Genomic DNA, 15121 nt, shown 5'->3' with positions numbered 1-15121 from the left:
GCGAGAGAAAGGGATTCAGTTTCATTTTGATGCAAATGGATTTCCAGTTTTCCCAGCACCATTTGTTGAAGATGCTATCCTTCCTCCATTGCATGCTTTTAGCCCCTTTATCAAATATAAGATAGTTGTAGTTTTGCGGATTGGTTACTGTGTCTTCTATTCTGTACCATTGGTCCACTCGCCTGTTTTGGTACCAGTACCATGCTGTTTTTGTTACTATTGCTCTGTAGTATAGTTTGAAGTCTGGTATCGCTATACCGCCTGATTCACACTTCCTGCTTAGCATTGTTTTTGCTATTCTGGGTCTTTTATTATTCCATATGAATTTCCTGATTGTTTTATCTATTTCTACAAGAAATGCTGTTGGGATTTTGATTGGGATAGCATTGAACTTATAGAGAACTTTTGGTAATATCGCCATTTTGATGATGTTAGTTCTGCCTATCCATGAGCAGGGTATATTTTTCCATCTTCTGAGGTCTTCTTCTATGTCTCTTTTTAGGGTTCTGTAGTTTTCATTGTATAGGTCTTTCACCTCTTTTGTTAGATTGATTCCCAGGTATTTTATTTTTTGGGGGGATATTGTGAATGGAGTAGTTGTCCTCATTTCTGTTTCAGAGGATTTGTCGCTGATATACAGGAATGCATTTGATTTATGCGTGTTGATTTTATATCCCGCCACTTTGCTGAATTCATTTATTAACTCTAATAGTTTCTTTGTAGACCCTTTTGGGTCTGTTAGGTATAGAATCATATCGTCTGCAAATAGTGATACTTTAAGTTCTTCTTTTCCTATTTTTATGCCTTTAATTTCTTTCGTCTGTCTAATTGCTCTGGCCAGTGTTTCGAGGACTATGTTGAACAGAAGTGGTGAGAGAGGGCATCCCTGTCTTGTACCAGATCTTAGAGGGAATGCCTTCAATTTTTCTCCATTCAGGACATCATCCCCTTTCTTCGAAGTCTGTCTCTTCATCTGGCTTCCAGGAACACACACTTCTGGTCTTCCTTCTAGCCCCCTGGCCTCCCTGTCTCAGGCTTCATTGCTTCCTTACAACTGCTGTACATGCACTAGACTCAGTTTGGACGTTAAGCTTCTGCTCAGTCAGAGCTCATTTACCCTGCTTGACTTTCTTCAAAGCACTTGTCATTATTAGAAATTATCTCATTCCTTTCATTATTAGGTATTATTTCATTCCTTTGTTTATCAGTATGCCAATGAATTCCTTTAATAGACTGTCGGCTCTGGAAAGTCAGAGACTCTGTCTTGCTTCCTATGGGTCTGTGAGGGACTAGAGCCATCTTTGGTCCATAATAAGTGCTCAGTAAATAGTTTTTCAATTAATAATTGCCTGACTAATTTTGAATGAATAAAAACATGAATTCTAATGATGTCAAATAGCAATATCTTCTTAAATCAAAATCTAGGAACAAAAGGTTTTAACAGAGGAGGAGGGGAAAGAATAAAATTAGAATTAAAGATTATTCCAGGGTATTTTGTTGCACCCTTGTCTGTTGCAACTTAAAAAAAAAAAAAGGATGGGTTTTGTTATTATCAGCTATAGTGGATAGATGGATTAGATGATTAGATGAGTTTCTAAGGCAAGTTGGATCCCTCCCAACTTGTGTGTCCTCTGAACCTGGCTGCTTACCTCACATCTGGCTCTGCAGTGGCAGCGTGCAGCGGCAAACGGCCATTTTTATCTGGAATATTGTGCTTGGCACCATTTCTGAGCAGACTCACACAGCCTTCCAGCCAACCCTGAAATGCAGGAGCAACCACGTCATTATATAACACAAACTCTCATAACATATGCCAACAGGCTTTCTCTACGTTTCCCCCCTTCTTTGGTTTGGCTAAAGGTGTATTTGACTTGTAGTAGTTAAAGACCACAACTCCAACTTAAACACCTCAATAGAAATCTGAAGGTCTTGAAGTAAAAATTCCCAAGCTTTCTGCCCTTTACCCCATCAGATGCAGACTGATTCTAGACTCTCTCCTTTGCCTCCTCCTCCCCATTTCCGGAGTCATTCACCGATGTTACACTGATATGCTCAGGTTGCACCAGTTCCTAGGGCCACAGGTAGCATGTGATGAGGGTAATGAGCCAGCCTGGGGCTCTCACTCTGTGAGCGTGACTGCTGATCATGCTTGCCAATGGTCTGACTTAAATGTCATGTTCCAATTCTAACAACTGGACTTCTACACCATTTTTGAGTCTCAGCCTCCATTCTTCACCCCAGTTTATCTATGTCTGATAAATAGGCCTTGGTCCACTAGTCCAGTTTCCTTTTCTAGTAACCACACAGACAGCATCTTGCTTCTTATACTCACCCCCTCAGTGCCCAAAAGTCTAACCCGAATCCCACTCCAATGGCTGGGACTCAGATGCTGACAGTCTGAATCCCTAAATAGGGGAGTCTCTTCAGCACTTGCCAAGGACTCCTCATTTCTGTTTCACTCACCAGTGAGTTCCCAAAGACGCTGTGGGAACTCCCTGCTGTCTACTAATTGTGCAGATGGAGACCTTGTATTGCTATATCACATGCTTGTCCCCTGCTTGGCCAACACAGCTGGGTCATTTTCTCACTCTCTCCCATCTCAGGAGTCATCCTAGGCTAGTCCTCCCTCCCTCCCTCCCTCTCCCTCTCCCTCCCCCCTCTCCTCCCTCCCTCCCTCTCTCTCCCTCTCCCTCCCCCCTCTCCTCCCTCCCTCCCTCTCTCTCTCTCTCTCTCTCTCTCTCTCTCTCTCTCCATATTACTTTAACTGAGCTAAATCTTTGATAACCAGGGTTAGCTTCATGCTGAGGAGTATGTAGACCTACATTTATCTAGAACCACTTGGGTTATAAGTAGACTAATAAGTAGATGAAACTATTATCATGAAGAAAAATGTGACAACTCTCTCTTTTGTTCAGAAGCAAGCTTCCTGGCTTCCTTCATTCTTGTGTAGTTAAGCTTTAAGATTTCTTAGACGAGAAAGATAACTGAAGAATTTCCCCCTTAACATCACAATAGTGGAATCATAAAAGCCCAAAATATTAATGAATGCATGAAGAAGAAGGAAGACAATGATAAGAAAAGAGCCTTTTGGTTTTGAAAAGTCTGGGAAATATCTGTCAACAAAAGCATACCCAAAGTCCTGTTATAATACTGAACATGGTACTATAGAATGGACCAATATTATGTAAATCTTAAGTAGAAGCGAACATTTTTCTGGTATCGTCAGTTTTGACTCAGAGTTTACTAATACATTCAATCTGTTTTTAGTGGCTAATGTCTAAGTCATCAAGTTCTCTAATTAGAAGGAGGAAAAAAGATCAGAAGATCCAAAAGAAAGGCATGCTGGACAAATTTTAGGGTTGCCTAACATTTACAGTTTTTGAAAAGCAGATCTTTTTGTGGGGGAAGATTTGAAACAGTTTTTTTAAAAAATCATTTTGCAATATTTCCTGGAACTGTGTGTGTGTGTGTGTGTGTGTGTGTGTGTGGTTTTCATTCTTTAAAAAAATAAAAAATCAGAACACCATTGAATATACCTGAAACCTTTGTCACTATTCTGAACTAACAAATGAGTTTTGTACCTAGTATGTGCTGATTTCATGTGAACTTCTCCTTCAGCTCTGATAAACTTAGGTTATTATTTTGCTACACTTTACAAATGAGGAAAGTGGCACAGAGAGGTGAAGTGGTTTGTCCGAGGTTACACACCTATACGTGTATTTTGTATACTGAGTTTGGAGCTGAAACTTTGCCAAGTTTCTCTTTAATACTTGAATTGGAACATTGCCAGGAATGGGTGGTGGACTTCATGGTGTACTCCCAAGACACCTCCTTTCAGCAGGGCCAGGGAGAGGACATGCCCTGGGGAGTCACACAGAGACCATGCATAGGTCCTTAGGTGTCACCTTTCTAGGTTTAAAGGGTGGGTACCCCTCATAATTCACTGTCTACGGTAGTACTGCCTTCCTTCAGTCCCTTGCATAGCAGCTCAGCCAAAGAAATTGGAAATTTTGAATTTTAGAATTTCCAAACAAATACAGTTTTACCCACAATATTCTGTAGGCTAATGGCAGTCAACTGTAGACACCACCTCTGCCCCTTTCTTGACATCTTCACCCAAATTTTCCATTTTCCTCAGTTCAAATATCAAAAACATCTGTAGTAAGAGATGTACTAGGGAATGTGCTAGAAAAGAGGGGACTGGGGAGACAGTCATGCATCTGTCTGTGATATTAGACATCAGCTAGCACACACAGAGCAGTGCTTTTCAAACTTGAGAGCACACAAACATTGTTAGGAAGTTGTTCAATGTGCAGACCCTGTCTCCCACCATAATCCTGTTCCTGGAGTCCAAGGAGGTCTTGGTTGTACCAGAGGAAACTGCATTTGACAAAACACTCCAAGGGATGTTGACACAAGAGATCTGTGGACCTCACTTTAAAAAATCTTCCCAGATTTGTTTGTGAGTCCAAGATAAAGAGGGCATGCACATAGAAAAATTGGGTTCAGAAGAAAATCTCTGAGAATTGGGCAACACATCATTGCAATCTATGCTAGATCATGGCAGGAAGGGGTGGTGTATGTTGGGGGGAAGGGAAGTGTTTTATTTCAAGCAGGGCACCTTCAATGGAATTCATCCAGAGGGAAAGCACCACCAGCAACAGGCAGCAATAGCAAGTGCAAGAGGCAGCAGATGCAAGGAGATGGTGGTCATGATGAAGGTTCCTAGGTACCTTGTCCGAGAGGAAGAAGAATGATATCCCCTGCATGGTGATGAGAACTTGTTTGACATGGACTTAGGTCAGCCCTGGGGCCTCCCAGAAGAACCACAGGGAGGATTTGAGAGGAGAGGGTTTGGAGATTTTCATTGAGTCTTAACCAAGCTTGCTCTAATGTCGGGAAATGCTGAACGGAAATCTCTCAAATTGGCATCACACAGCCTCTAACTTGAGCGCTGACTGTGAACTCTGTGTTGCCCCTTATAAGTCTGGTACACCCCCTGCTTGCTACTCCCTCATTCATCCCAGTTCTCACATTCCTTAGCCTGGAACCTCCACTCAACTAATCCTACCCCACAGATGCTAACTGGATCTTCAAAACAATACCACCTTTTCCGGGTTGTTTATGGACACTGTTCTTAGAAGTGTCCAGAATGTCCCAAGGGAGATTCTGATATTGTTAAAACAGAAAGGAATGTTCTCAAGCGGTGACATTACTTCTAAAACATTCCTTTTATCTTAACATTTGGAGGATCCTAAATGAATTAAATCCATGAAAGAACTCAAAGTGGTGATATCCATGTTGAAGATGATTAAGGTAAAGCTTCAAGTTCTATTGCATTAATCCACACCCTGTTCCTCAGCCCCTTTGACCCACTCGAGTCCATACCAGGTAGGTTGCCAGGCATAAACTTGTACGGCCATAAGCATCCTGCATATTAATGTTGGCTCCCATCTTCAGAAGCAGCTTCACCGTGTCCACTTGGCGTCCAGAAACCGCATGCATCAAGGGTGTACATCCTGCAATGAGACATTTCAACGGCCTTTAAAAATGTCCGACTTATGAAATTAATGAGCAGATTTTATTTGCCTCTCTGTTTTGCTCTTTGTAACACAAACCCAGCTGTTGAACTGTGTGGGATTGAAGAGAGATGAAGAGGATTATTGCTACATTTATGTAAACTATTCTTTCTGACTTTTTTTTCAATCTTCTGTAATTTTGCATAATTGATTAAAACATTTGAGGACAATGAGAAAAATTACTTATTGTTGTTCCAGGGATCCACATAATTTGGAATCAAATAGGCAGGTTTATCCTGACTTGGGCTTGGACAATGGAGAATCTGGAAATGTGTAGAAAGCAGCTTCAGCCAGGTATACTTCCATTGAAGGTAGCGAAGGAATCTCAGCCTTAGGTTATAGAAATTTCAACTAAAAGGATCTACTTGTACTGAATACTTCTCTGTTTTCAGAACCAATATAGCCAATAGTATTTGATTTTTAAGTATATTTTCTTCCTGAGTAAAAACAGAGATGAAATTCCACATTTTGATGAACTTTGCAGGGCTGTTGGAACCAGCCAGCTAGTGAGGTGGAATCCAGGTGCTTTACATTCCTTTAAGCGAAGAAACCAAACACCAGACACAGGCACTCCTCCAACTCAGACTTGTTCAGATGTCTTTTGACAAGATTCATGGTGAATTGTGATTCTTCCCTGGATGAACTGCAAGCTTTGACCCTCAGAGATCCCCGAGGGCAGGAATAGCCCAGGATGTTCTCACAGAAAGATTGCATCCAGCAACCCAATTTCTCCCTAAATCTCTCCCTTCCAAACTCTTTCAGGCATCTGTGCTGGGTGGAAACAGCAATGAAATGCTGTGTCTTAAAATAGTGGTGAGTTTCCTTTCTTCCCTCCCTTCCTCCCTTGTTCCTGTCAACAAGTGGTAGTTATAACTACTGGGTCAAAAAAGAACATGTTGAAAAGGAAATTATTGAAGCATTTTGAATCTGAAATAGTCAGTATATAAAACTAAAGAATTCCTGAATATTATTTTCAAAAAATTACGTTCCTTGTCTAGCTAATGTTTTTTTTTATTTATTTTTATCCCAAATATTGAGGATCAAACCCAGGGGCTTTCTGCCACTGAGCTACATCTCTGGTCCTTTTTATTTTTCGTTGCAACAAGGTCTCACTAAGTTGCCAGGACTGGCCTTGAATTTGTGAACCTCCTGCCTCAGCCTTCTAGTCCCTGGGATTATAGGTGTGTACCACCACACCCAGCTCTATCTATCTTGAGATCCTAGATTATATATAAATTTCCTTAAAGAACCCCTCCAACTAGATCTCAAGTTCCAGGCTCTTATCACGCTTTATTTTTCTTTAATAACTCTTTTAACACTTTGTAAGTATGCATTTTTGGGGGGTAATCATCCTCTGAGTTGTAAGTTCTAAAGGGAAGAAACCTCATCCCTTGAGCTCATCACTATGTCCTGGGAGCCAACCACTACACCTAGTGCATAGAAGATGTTAACAAATGAATAGCTGAATGATTACTGAACATTTCTTATTTTAAGATAATCTTACTGAGTTATCTCTGAGGTTTAGAGAGAATTGATGGAAGATTCATTTCCAAATGGACTCCAAAATTTATTTCAAGTTGACATTCCTGACTGTCCTTGTTGATAATACAAAAATACACACACACACACACACACACAAAAACCATACAAACTCAAAATAGAACAAATAAGAGAGTACATCATTGATGCTGTATATAAAATTAAAAACATATTAAAGGAATTCCTATAAATAAAAGCAATGGGAAAACTAACAAAGCAAGCAACCAAAAAAATAAGGTTCTTAGGAATAGATCTAACAGAAGAAGACCAAGATGTGTAGACAAAATCATTAAACTTATTAGATGATATAAAAGAAGAACTAAACATGGAAACATATACAATGTTTACAAAGGGAAAACTCAATATCAATTTCATGAAACTGAACCTATAAATTTAGTGCAATTGCAGTAAAAATTCAACTAAGCTTTTGTGAAACCTGAAAAAAAATCTTAAAATTTATCTCGAAGAGTAAAGTAACTACAACAACAACAACAACAACAACAACAACAAAAGCCCCTCCCCCCCATCCCCAGGACTTTAAAATTAAAACAAAGGGAGGGAAATTTCCTTATTAACTGACAAGAATTATTATAAAGTTTTGATTGCTGAAACAATGAATAGATCAACAGAGCAGAAAAGTGAGCCCGAGGAACATTCCAACCTACAAAGGAACTCAGTGTGTGACTAAAAGACAATACAAATCAGAAAGAAAAAAGTTATTTAATAAATGGTGCTGACCACCTGGTGATACAGAGGGATAAGTTAAAATAAAATCCAGACTTCATACCATATATTAACAAAGTCCACATGGATTAGAGACCAAATATGAAAAGCAAAATTTAACAAATTTCTAAAAGAAAATATAGAATCTTATCTTTCTAACCTCAAGATTGGCAAGGCTTTACTGAAAAAGACGTAAAAATCATAAACTGCAAGGAAAATACTTTTTTAGACGTTGATGGACCTTGATTTTATTCATTTATTTATATGTGGTGCTGAGAATTAAACCCAGTGCCTCACACAGGCTAGGCAAGTGCTCTACCACTGAGCCACAGCTTCAGCCCAGGAAATATTTTATTAAATTCTATTATATTCAAATTTAAAATTTCTATATAAGAAAATTCTGGTACCTTCTATATAAGGTGCCATTAACAAAATGAAAAGGCCACATATTGGGAGAAGATATTTTAATTTATAAAACCAAGAAAAGATTATTTGCTAAAGTTAATAAAGAACAAGTCAACAATTAACAACCTAAGAGAAGAAAAAGTCAGACACATACACATATATACAAGCAATTCACAAAAGAGAAAACACAAACCAATGAACATATAAAAATTACCTCACAAATACATGAGGGTTGCATTTTTCTTTTCAATGTATGTATCTTTTATTTCATTTCATTAACTTTTTGAACTGCCTTTTTATGCTTGTATTGCACTAGGCTGGACATGAGAGGTGAAAGTGGACATTCATGACTGAGGTGAAAATTTATGCCTTGTTCCTGATTTGGGGATCAAAGCATTTGACTTTTACCACAAAGTAAAATATTAGCTCTGGGTTTTTTGTAGATTTTTTTTAAAATAAGAGACAGGATCTTGCTATATTTCTCACCCTAACTTTGAAATCATTATCCTCCTACCTCAGCCTCCTGAGCAGCTGGTACAGTCTCATTCAACCACACCTGGCTTTGTAGATAATCTTTATTATATTGAGAAAGTTCTCACCTCTTCCTATTTTTCTGAGATTTTAAATTATGAATGTTACTAAGTTTTGTCAAAAGCTTCTTCTGTATCAATGGAAGTGAATACAGGCTTTTTCTTCTTTATTTGGTTAACTTGGTTGATTACGATGACTTTTAAATATTGAGCCAGCAACTTGGAAAGCAGTATGGAGATTCCTGGGAAAGCTGGGAATGGAACCACTATTTGACTCAGCTATTGCCCTTCTCGGACTATTCCCTGAAGACCTTAAAAGAGCATGCTACAGGGATACTGCCACATCGATGTTCATAGCAGCACAATTCACAATAGCTAGACTGTGGAACCAACTTAGATGCCCTTCAATAGATGAATGGATTAAAAAATGTGGCATTTATACACAATGGAGTATTACTTAGCACTAAAAAATGACAAAATCATGGAATTTGCAGGGAAATGGATGGTATTAGAGCAGATTATGCTAAGTGAAGCTAGCCAATCCCTAAAAAACAAATGCCAAATGTCTTCTTGATATAAGGAGAACAACTAAAAACAGAGCAGTGAGGAAGAGCATGAGAAAAAGATTAACATTAAATAGGGACGAGAGGTGGGAGGGAAAGGGAGAGAGAAGGGAAATTGCATGGAAATGGAAGGAGACCCTCATTGTTATACAAAATTACATATAAGAGGATGTGAGGGGAAAGGGAAAAAAATCAAGGGAGAGAAATTAATTACAGTAGATGGGGTAGAGAGAGAAGATGGGAGGGGAGGGGAGGGGGGATAGTAGAGGATAGGAAAGGTAGCAGAATACAACAGTCACTAGTATGGCATTATGTAAAAACGTGGATGTGTAACCGATGTGATTCTGCAATCTGTATACGGGGTAAAAATGGGAGTTCATAACCCACTTGAATCAAATGTATGAAATATGATATGTCAAGAGCTTTGTAATGTTTTGAACAACCAATAAAAAAAGAATAAATAAATAAATATTGAGCCAGACTTATAGCTCTAGGAACTCTGCCCTCTTCGTATCATTGTGTATAATTCTTCTCATGTATTACTGAATTTGGTTTACCCTGATTTTATTAAGGAGTTTTGAATTCACATTCATGAGAACTATTGGTCTGTAGAATTTTTTAAATAGAGTCTTTGTCTGGTTTTGATTCAAAGGTAATATTAGCTCATAAATATAACTGACAAGTTGTATTGTTCCCTTATTCTGTTTTCTGGAAGCCATTCTGTAGAATTGATGCAGAGTGTTCTTTAGAAGTTTGTAGATATCTCCAGTAAGACCATCTTGGCCTAAAGATATACTTTTTGGGGAAATTAAAAATTGTAAATTCAATTTCCTAAAGAATTTACAAAGGAATATTCAAATCACCAATTTTCTACTGGTTTCATTATTGTGAAAATTTTGTTAGCACATATTAATTGTACATAGTAATGAGGCTCAGTGTGATATTTCCAAACATGCATAGAACATGCACTAATCAAATCCAATCTTCATTTTTCCACCCAGTTTGTTATTTTTTGAGGAATTGATCCATTTAACTAAATTGCCAAGTTTATGTGTGTAGTTGTTAGTTGTATTTCCTTCTTCCATTTAGATGTCTGGCAGGGTTTGCAGTGATCTCCTGATTTTGCATTCCTGAAGGTAGTAATTTGTATCTTCTTCCACTTTTTGTTTGGCAGTATTGCTAGAAGTTTGTCAACTTTATCTTTCAAAGAATCAGTCCTTTATTTTACTGATTTTCTCTGTTTTTCTGTTTTCAGTTTTAGCTTTTCTCTTTATTATTTTTTCCTTCTGCTTGTCTTGGGTTTAAACCATTTTGCTCTTCTTTTTCTAAGCTCTTGTGGTGGTGAGAGCTTAGATTAATTAATGATTGAGGTTTCCTCTCTTTTCTAACATATGTATCTGTTTTAGTGTATAAAGTTCCCTCTTAACATTGTTTGATTCATTGGCATTTATTGATTGTTCATTTGATTTGAGATCTTCCTGTTTCTTAGTAGGACAAATAATTTACATATATTGGTATATTGGATATTATGTGATTCTTGATTCACTCTATTTTTAGCAGGCTTCCTTAGACACTGCTCAAAGAAAGGAAGAAAAGGGGGTGACATCTCCTTATGGCAAAGTGGGATTATAAACCCAGATTCCCTGCTTGGCTTCCATTGAAATCTGAAGAGGACTCTTGATTATTACTGGGTACTGTTCGAGGTCCTAACTTTCAACAAGGCCTCCCTCTGACATCATACTGCAGGTAAGGGAAGGGGGACCTGAATGCCAGGTGGGAGTGGAGGTGCAGGCTCCCCACTAGGTCATTGCTAGAGTGAGTTGCCTGGGGTCACAGTGGGTGTGTGTGGCGGGGGTGGTGATGGCTGGAATAGAACCATCATTGTCTAAAAAGTTTTCTGTCTTGCTAAGCTGTTTCTTTCCTGGTGGTTTGGCTAGAAAATGCAAATTTTTTGTTGGGACATTTTTGTCTGTGTCTGTTGACATTTCTGGGTTGCCAGTTTCTTCAACTCCAACTCTGGAATGTACCAGGCAAAAGGAAACCCGGAGTACTTACCACCATGTCATTCCTTGGGCTCCAAGGTCTTAGCCAGTCTGTCATTTTCTCTTCATCTTCCAGAGTTTTCTTATGTTGATTTTATACAATTTTATAATGTCCAGGGTCTTTAGTTGTACTTACCAGAAAGGATAGAGGGAAAAGCACATCCACTCCCTCTTCCCAGAAGCCGAAGTCCTTGCTCTCTAAGAGTTATACTTTTCCAACATTCATTGCCACTAAAGGTAACCTACTCTCTCCATGACCCTGTTAGAACTGCCTGGCCTCTCTGCTTTGCTCACTCATATGAAGATAAAGGAAATAAACTAGCTGACTTTATTCTGAGTGATGATGTAAAAGAATTTGAAGCTTTCTAACACCTTTTTTTTTTAAAAAAGAAATATTGCAGTATTTGCACATAGCCACAGGTAATAAATACATCCTGCAGTACCAAAGTGTACTGTCACAAGTAATTTTAAAAATCATAATCATCTCAAAACATCATCTCTAAAAGGATAAAACATAACAGCCTAGATTTAAAGTGTGTAAAGATCTCACCTTCGCTGTCACAGCATTCTAGGATCGAGGGGTCTTCCCGGATCACTGCAGTCAGAGCATTGACATCTCCGTTAGATGCTGCCTGATAGACCATGGTCAGGTCAACTTCTTCAGATGAGTCACCTTTATGAATCAAACAGACACCCTGTTAGTGTGTGGAGTGAGTTTGTTCAAAGAATAACCACCTAAATCATCACCCACACGAGTGATTCATTAAACCTTTCTAGTGAATCTGGCAGGCAGCTGAGTCATCCTGATCACTGCACCTTCACCACTTCTGGAGGAAGGTGGGCTAGTGTAACACCACTGTATGTTGGAAAGGAAACTGAGGGATTAGACGTTCTTTGAGATTTTGTGGTTCTTTCCAGGCATTCGGGTTTCTCAAAATCAGTGAAGACCAGAGGGGGAAGGGGGCCCTCATCTTGGCTCTGTGTTTCATTTTTGATCTGAAGCATGTTACTTGGCTACTCAGTGACTCAGTTTACCCACCTTTGAGAGAGGCATTGTGCTTCTCATTCTCTGTCTTTTAGATGCACTCAGAATGCTTCCCTGTCTGGCTCTGCATCCCGAGGACTGACTATCCCCAGACCTCTCACACTCTGGCTTGTCCAGGGGAGGCACTGGACGGGTGGGGATGGAAGAAGAGACAGAGAGATAGGGCAGTTCTCCCCCCTGCCCAGTCCAGTGCCTCGCAGTAGCAGTGTCCCTCCTGCCAGGAGTTCTTCCTCTGCAGAGCCAGCTCTCTCTGGGCTCCATGACAACCATCCCTTCTCATTCTCCTTCAGCTGTGACCTAGGTAACGGCTTTCTGCTGGTATTCACCTGTTCACTTTTGGCGCATTTCCTTGGAACCCTGTTTCATCTCTGCGTGTTGTACCTTCATGAAAGGCCCTTCCTGTCATCCCTGGAGTTTCATGAGATGGTTGTTCCAGAAGAAATAGGGTGGTATGCATCTCCTTTGAGTTGAGTCACCACCTGTATTATACTGTAGTGCATGATTGAACCAATGAATACAAAGGTGACAATAGAATCATGGGTCGCCTGACCCCAGGGAGCACAGGAAGGTCTGGGAAGCAAGCTTTTCTATTAAGGAGACCCCTAGTGAGAAGCTATGCTGAGCTCCCATATGCACTCTCTCCCAGGTGTGTTTTTCCCCTCAAGCACAGCCATTGTCTGAAGAAAACATTGGAGTGAAATTAAAGGTGGTTTGTTTTTTTTTTCTAAGTTGTATTTTTCTCCTAATGTGGACATTATACCAGAGATGCTTTTCAGTTTGAATTGATCTTTAGTTGGCAGGGTTTCTAACCTTTGGTTTGGGTTTCTGTCCTAGTATTTCTAAGAATTCACTAATGATTTTTAACCAGTTAACCTGTACCAGGAGCAACTTGTTATTGAAAATGATTCACTGTTTTGTAAAGTATGGTGGTTGTGCTCTAATTTTTCCATGGTATTTTTTTTTTCCAAAAGTGGACTCACCTGTACGTTTGTGTGGGGGCTGGAAGTGGGAGTTGAGGGGTGTTCAGGCTGAGGGCCACTTTTGTGGTAAGTGTGAGAATTCTGGAGCCAACTTGGATACAAGTTCTGCTTGTACTGACTACCTGTGTGAATGTGGTCCAGTTACCCTCTCTGGGTCTTAGTTTTCTTATCTTTAAAAGGGAGATGATGATGATGATGACGACTCCCTATCACATCAGGGTGTAGTGAGGAAGATAATGAGTTAATATTTAATCCTATGTGCTTTTAGAATAGGATCCAGCTTTTAGTAAACACTGTATGCACTTTGCTACTACTAGTGCTACTTTTTTTTGAGGGGTGAGGGCTCTTATTTAGACAGGATGAAAAATCTGGGACATGTAGAGAAAAATATCTCTTGTTGATGATGCTAATAATGAATCTATATGTTGCATAGAACATTAACTCATTATTAAAGACTTTCCCAGGAGTCTAGACCTTTTATTAACATGGCTCCCAATATCTTTGGGTACAAGAAATAGGGCCCAGACTTAAGGATAAAGATGGGCCTGGTGTCTGGTTATATGTGCACATCCAAAGATGGTAGCAACATCATCTCAGAAGGAAGATTGTCATGGTGGCCAAGGAGCTGCTGAAGGTGACACTAGAACTGTGGGTCTTCAGAGTCTATATGTAATGTGCTTATATAAAATATGCTAATATATTTACCACCTACATATGACTGATTGCAATAACACATGCAAAAGCAAATTCATCACACTGTGGAACTGCCTTGCAGAATCAGGATCCACAAAATATCTTGCCAGAGTAGTTAGATAGATCATATTTAAGAGGGATAAGCATATGTCAGTCCACAAAACACAGTGAAGGGTGGTTGAACCTGTGGGTTTTGTTGCTCAAGCTTCCCTCACCCTGCTGTTAACCTGAACCTGATTGTTCTCTGGGGACCAGCTCTGTTCCACATTCAGCCCATGGGCTAATTCAGTTGGATTGACTGGATTCAGGGGACGAAACATGTGACCTGAATCAAAGCCACTCAATATTTGCATTATCTTGGGCAGAGACTGATTCAGGGATGTAACCCAGTTAGAGTCCACAAAAAGCAAACATATTTGACTTGTTGTTGGGAACAATACTCTAACTTTGTTCCACTAACTTGGTGACATTTTACGGATGGAAAGCCTGCCTAAGAAGAACGAAAACTAAAACAAGGAGAAATAGACAGGGCTCAAGAGAAGAAAAGAGTCGAGACCTGGTGACATAATTTAAACTTCTGAATCAAGCTGCATCTTACATCGGCATCATCTCTAGAACATTTACATGTGCCAATCAATTATTTTTTTTGCTGAAGTCAATTTGCATGATCTTGTGTGGATGTTTTGGTTTTGTTTTTAGTCACTGAGAGAGTTCCAACCAATAAGAGGTTTTAGTGGTGGCACATTAGAAAGGAACTTATGGTTTTAGTTGGATAGTTAGCTCCGTAAGAATTAGTGATGTTTTAATAAACTAGAAGAAACACTGGCTCCATTATTGACAGTCTAGGTATCACATTGAGGAAGGTGATACCAGTCAGTGTCATACTGCAGTTTATAATCTGTAGGGTAAATGGGGCTACAGGTAGCTAGAGAGCATTCAGAGTGAACACAATGAGGTATGAATGAACTTCATTCATGTGACATGAGAAAGAGTTGAAGGAAATAAATGTGTTTTCTCTGGAG

General features: G+C 39.4%; 1 protein-coding gene and 1 long non-coding RNA gene across 2 annotated transcripts in view; one reads left to right on the top strand and one right to left on the bottom strand.

Moving 5' to 3' along the window:
* Positions 1–15121, top strand: part of LOC308657461 — an 80309-nt gene that overhangs the window by 2837 nt on the left and 62351 nt on the right. Inside the window, exon 2 of the long non-coding RNA XR_014023930.1 lies at positions 10900–11085. This is a non-coding gene — a long non-coding RNA (uncharacterized lncRNA). The remainder of the gene's footprint in view (positions 1–10899; positions 11086–15121) is intronic.
* Positions 1–15121, bottom strand: part of ANKRD55 (ankyrin repeat domain 55) — a gene marked incomplete at its 5' end in the record, with an annotated part of 99440 nt that overhangs the window by 65179 nt on the left and 19140 nt on the right. Inside the window, 3 exons of the mRNA XM_081309162.1 lie at positions 1650–1759; positions 5389–5519; positions 11932–12054. Of these exons, the coding sequence (XP_081165288.1) occupies positions 1650–1759; positions 5389–5519; positions 11932–12054 (364 nt within the window). The remainder of the gene's footprint in view (positions 1–1649; positions 1760–5388; positions 5520–11931; positions 12055–15121) is intronic.

Source organism: Spermophilus citellus (assembly GCF_964194105.1).
Source record: "Spermophilus citellus genome assembly, chromosome: 1".
Classification (NCBI taxonomy): Eukaryota; Metazoa; Chordata; class Mammalia; order Rodentia; family Sciuridae; genus Spermophilus; species Spermophilus citellus.
Note: the sequence above shows the minus strand (reverse complement) of the source record. Positions and strands in the feature narration are given on the sequence as shown.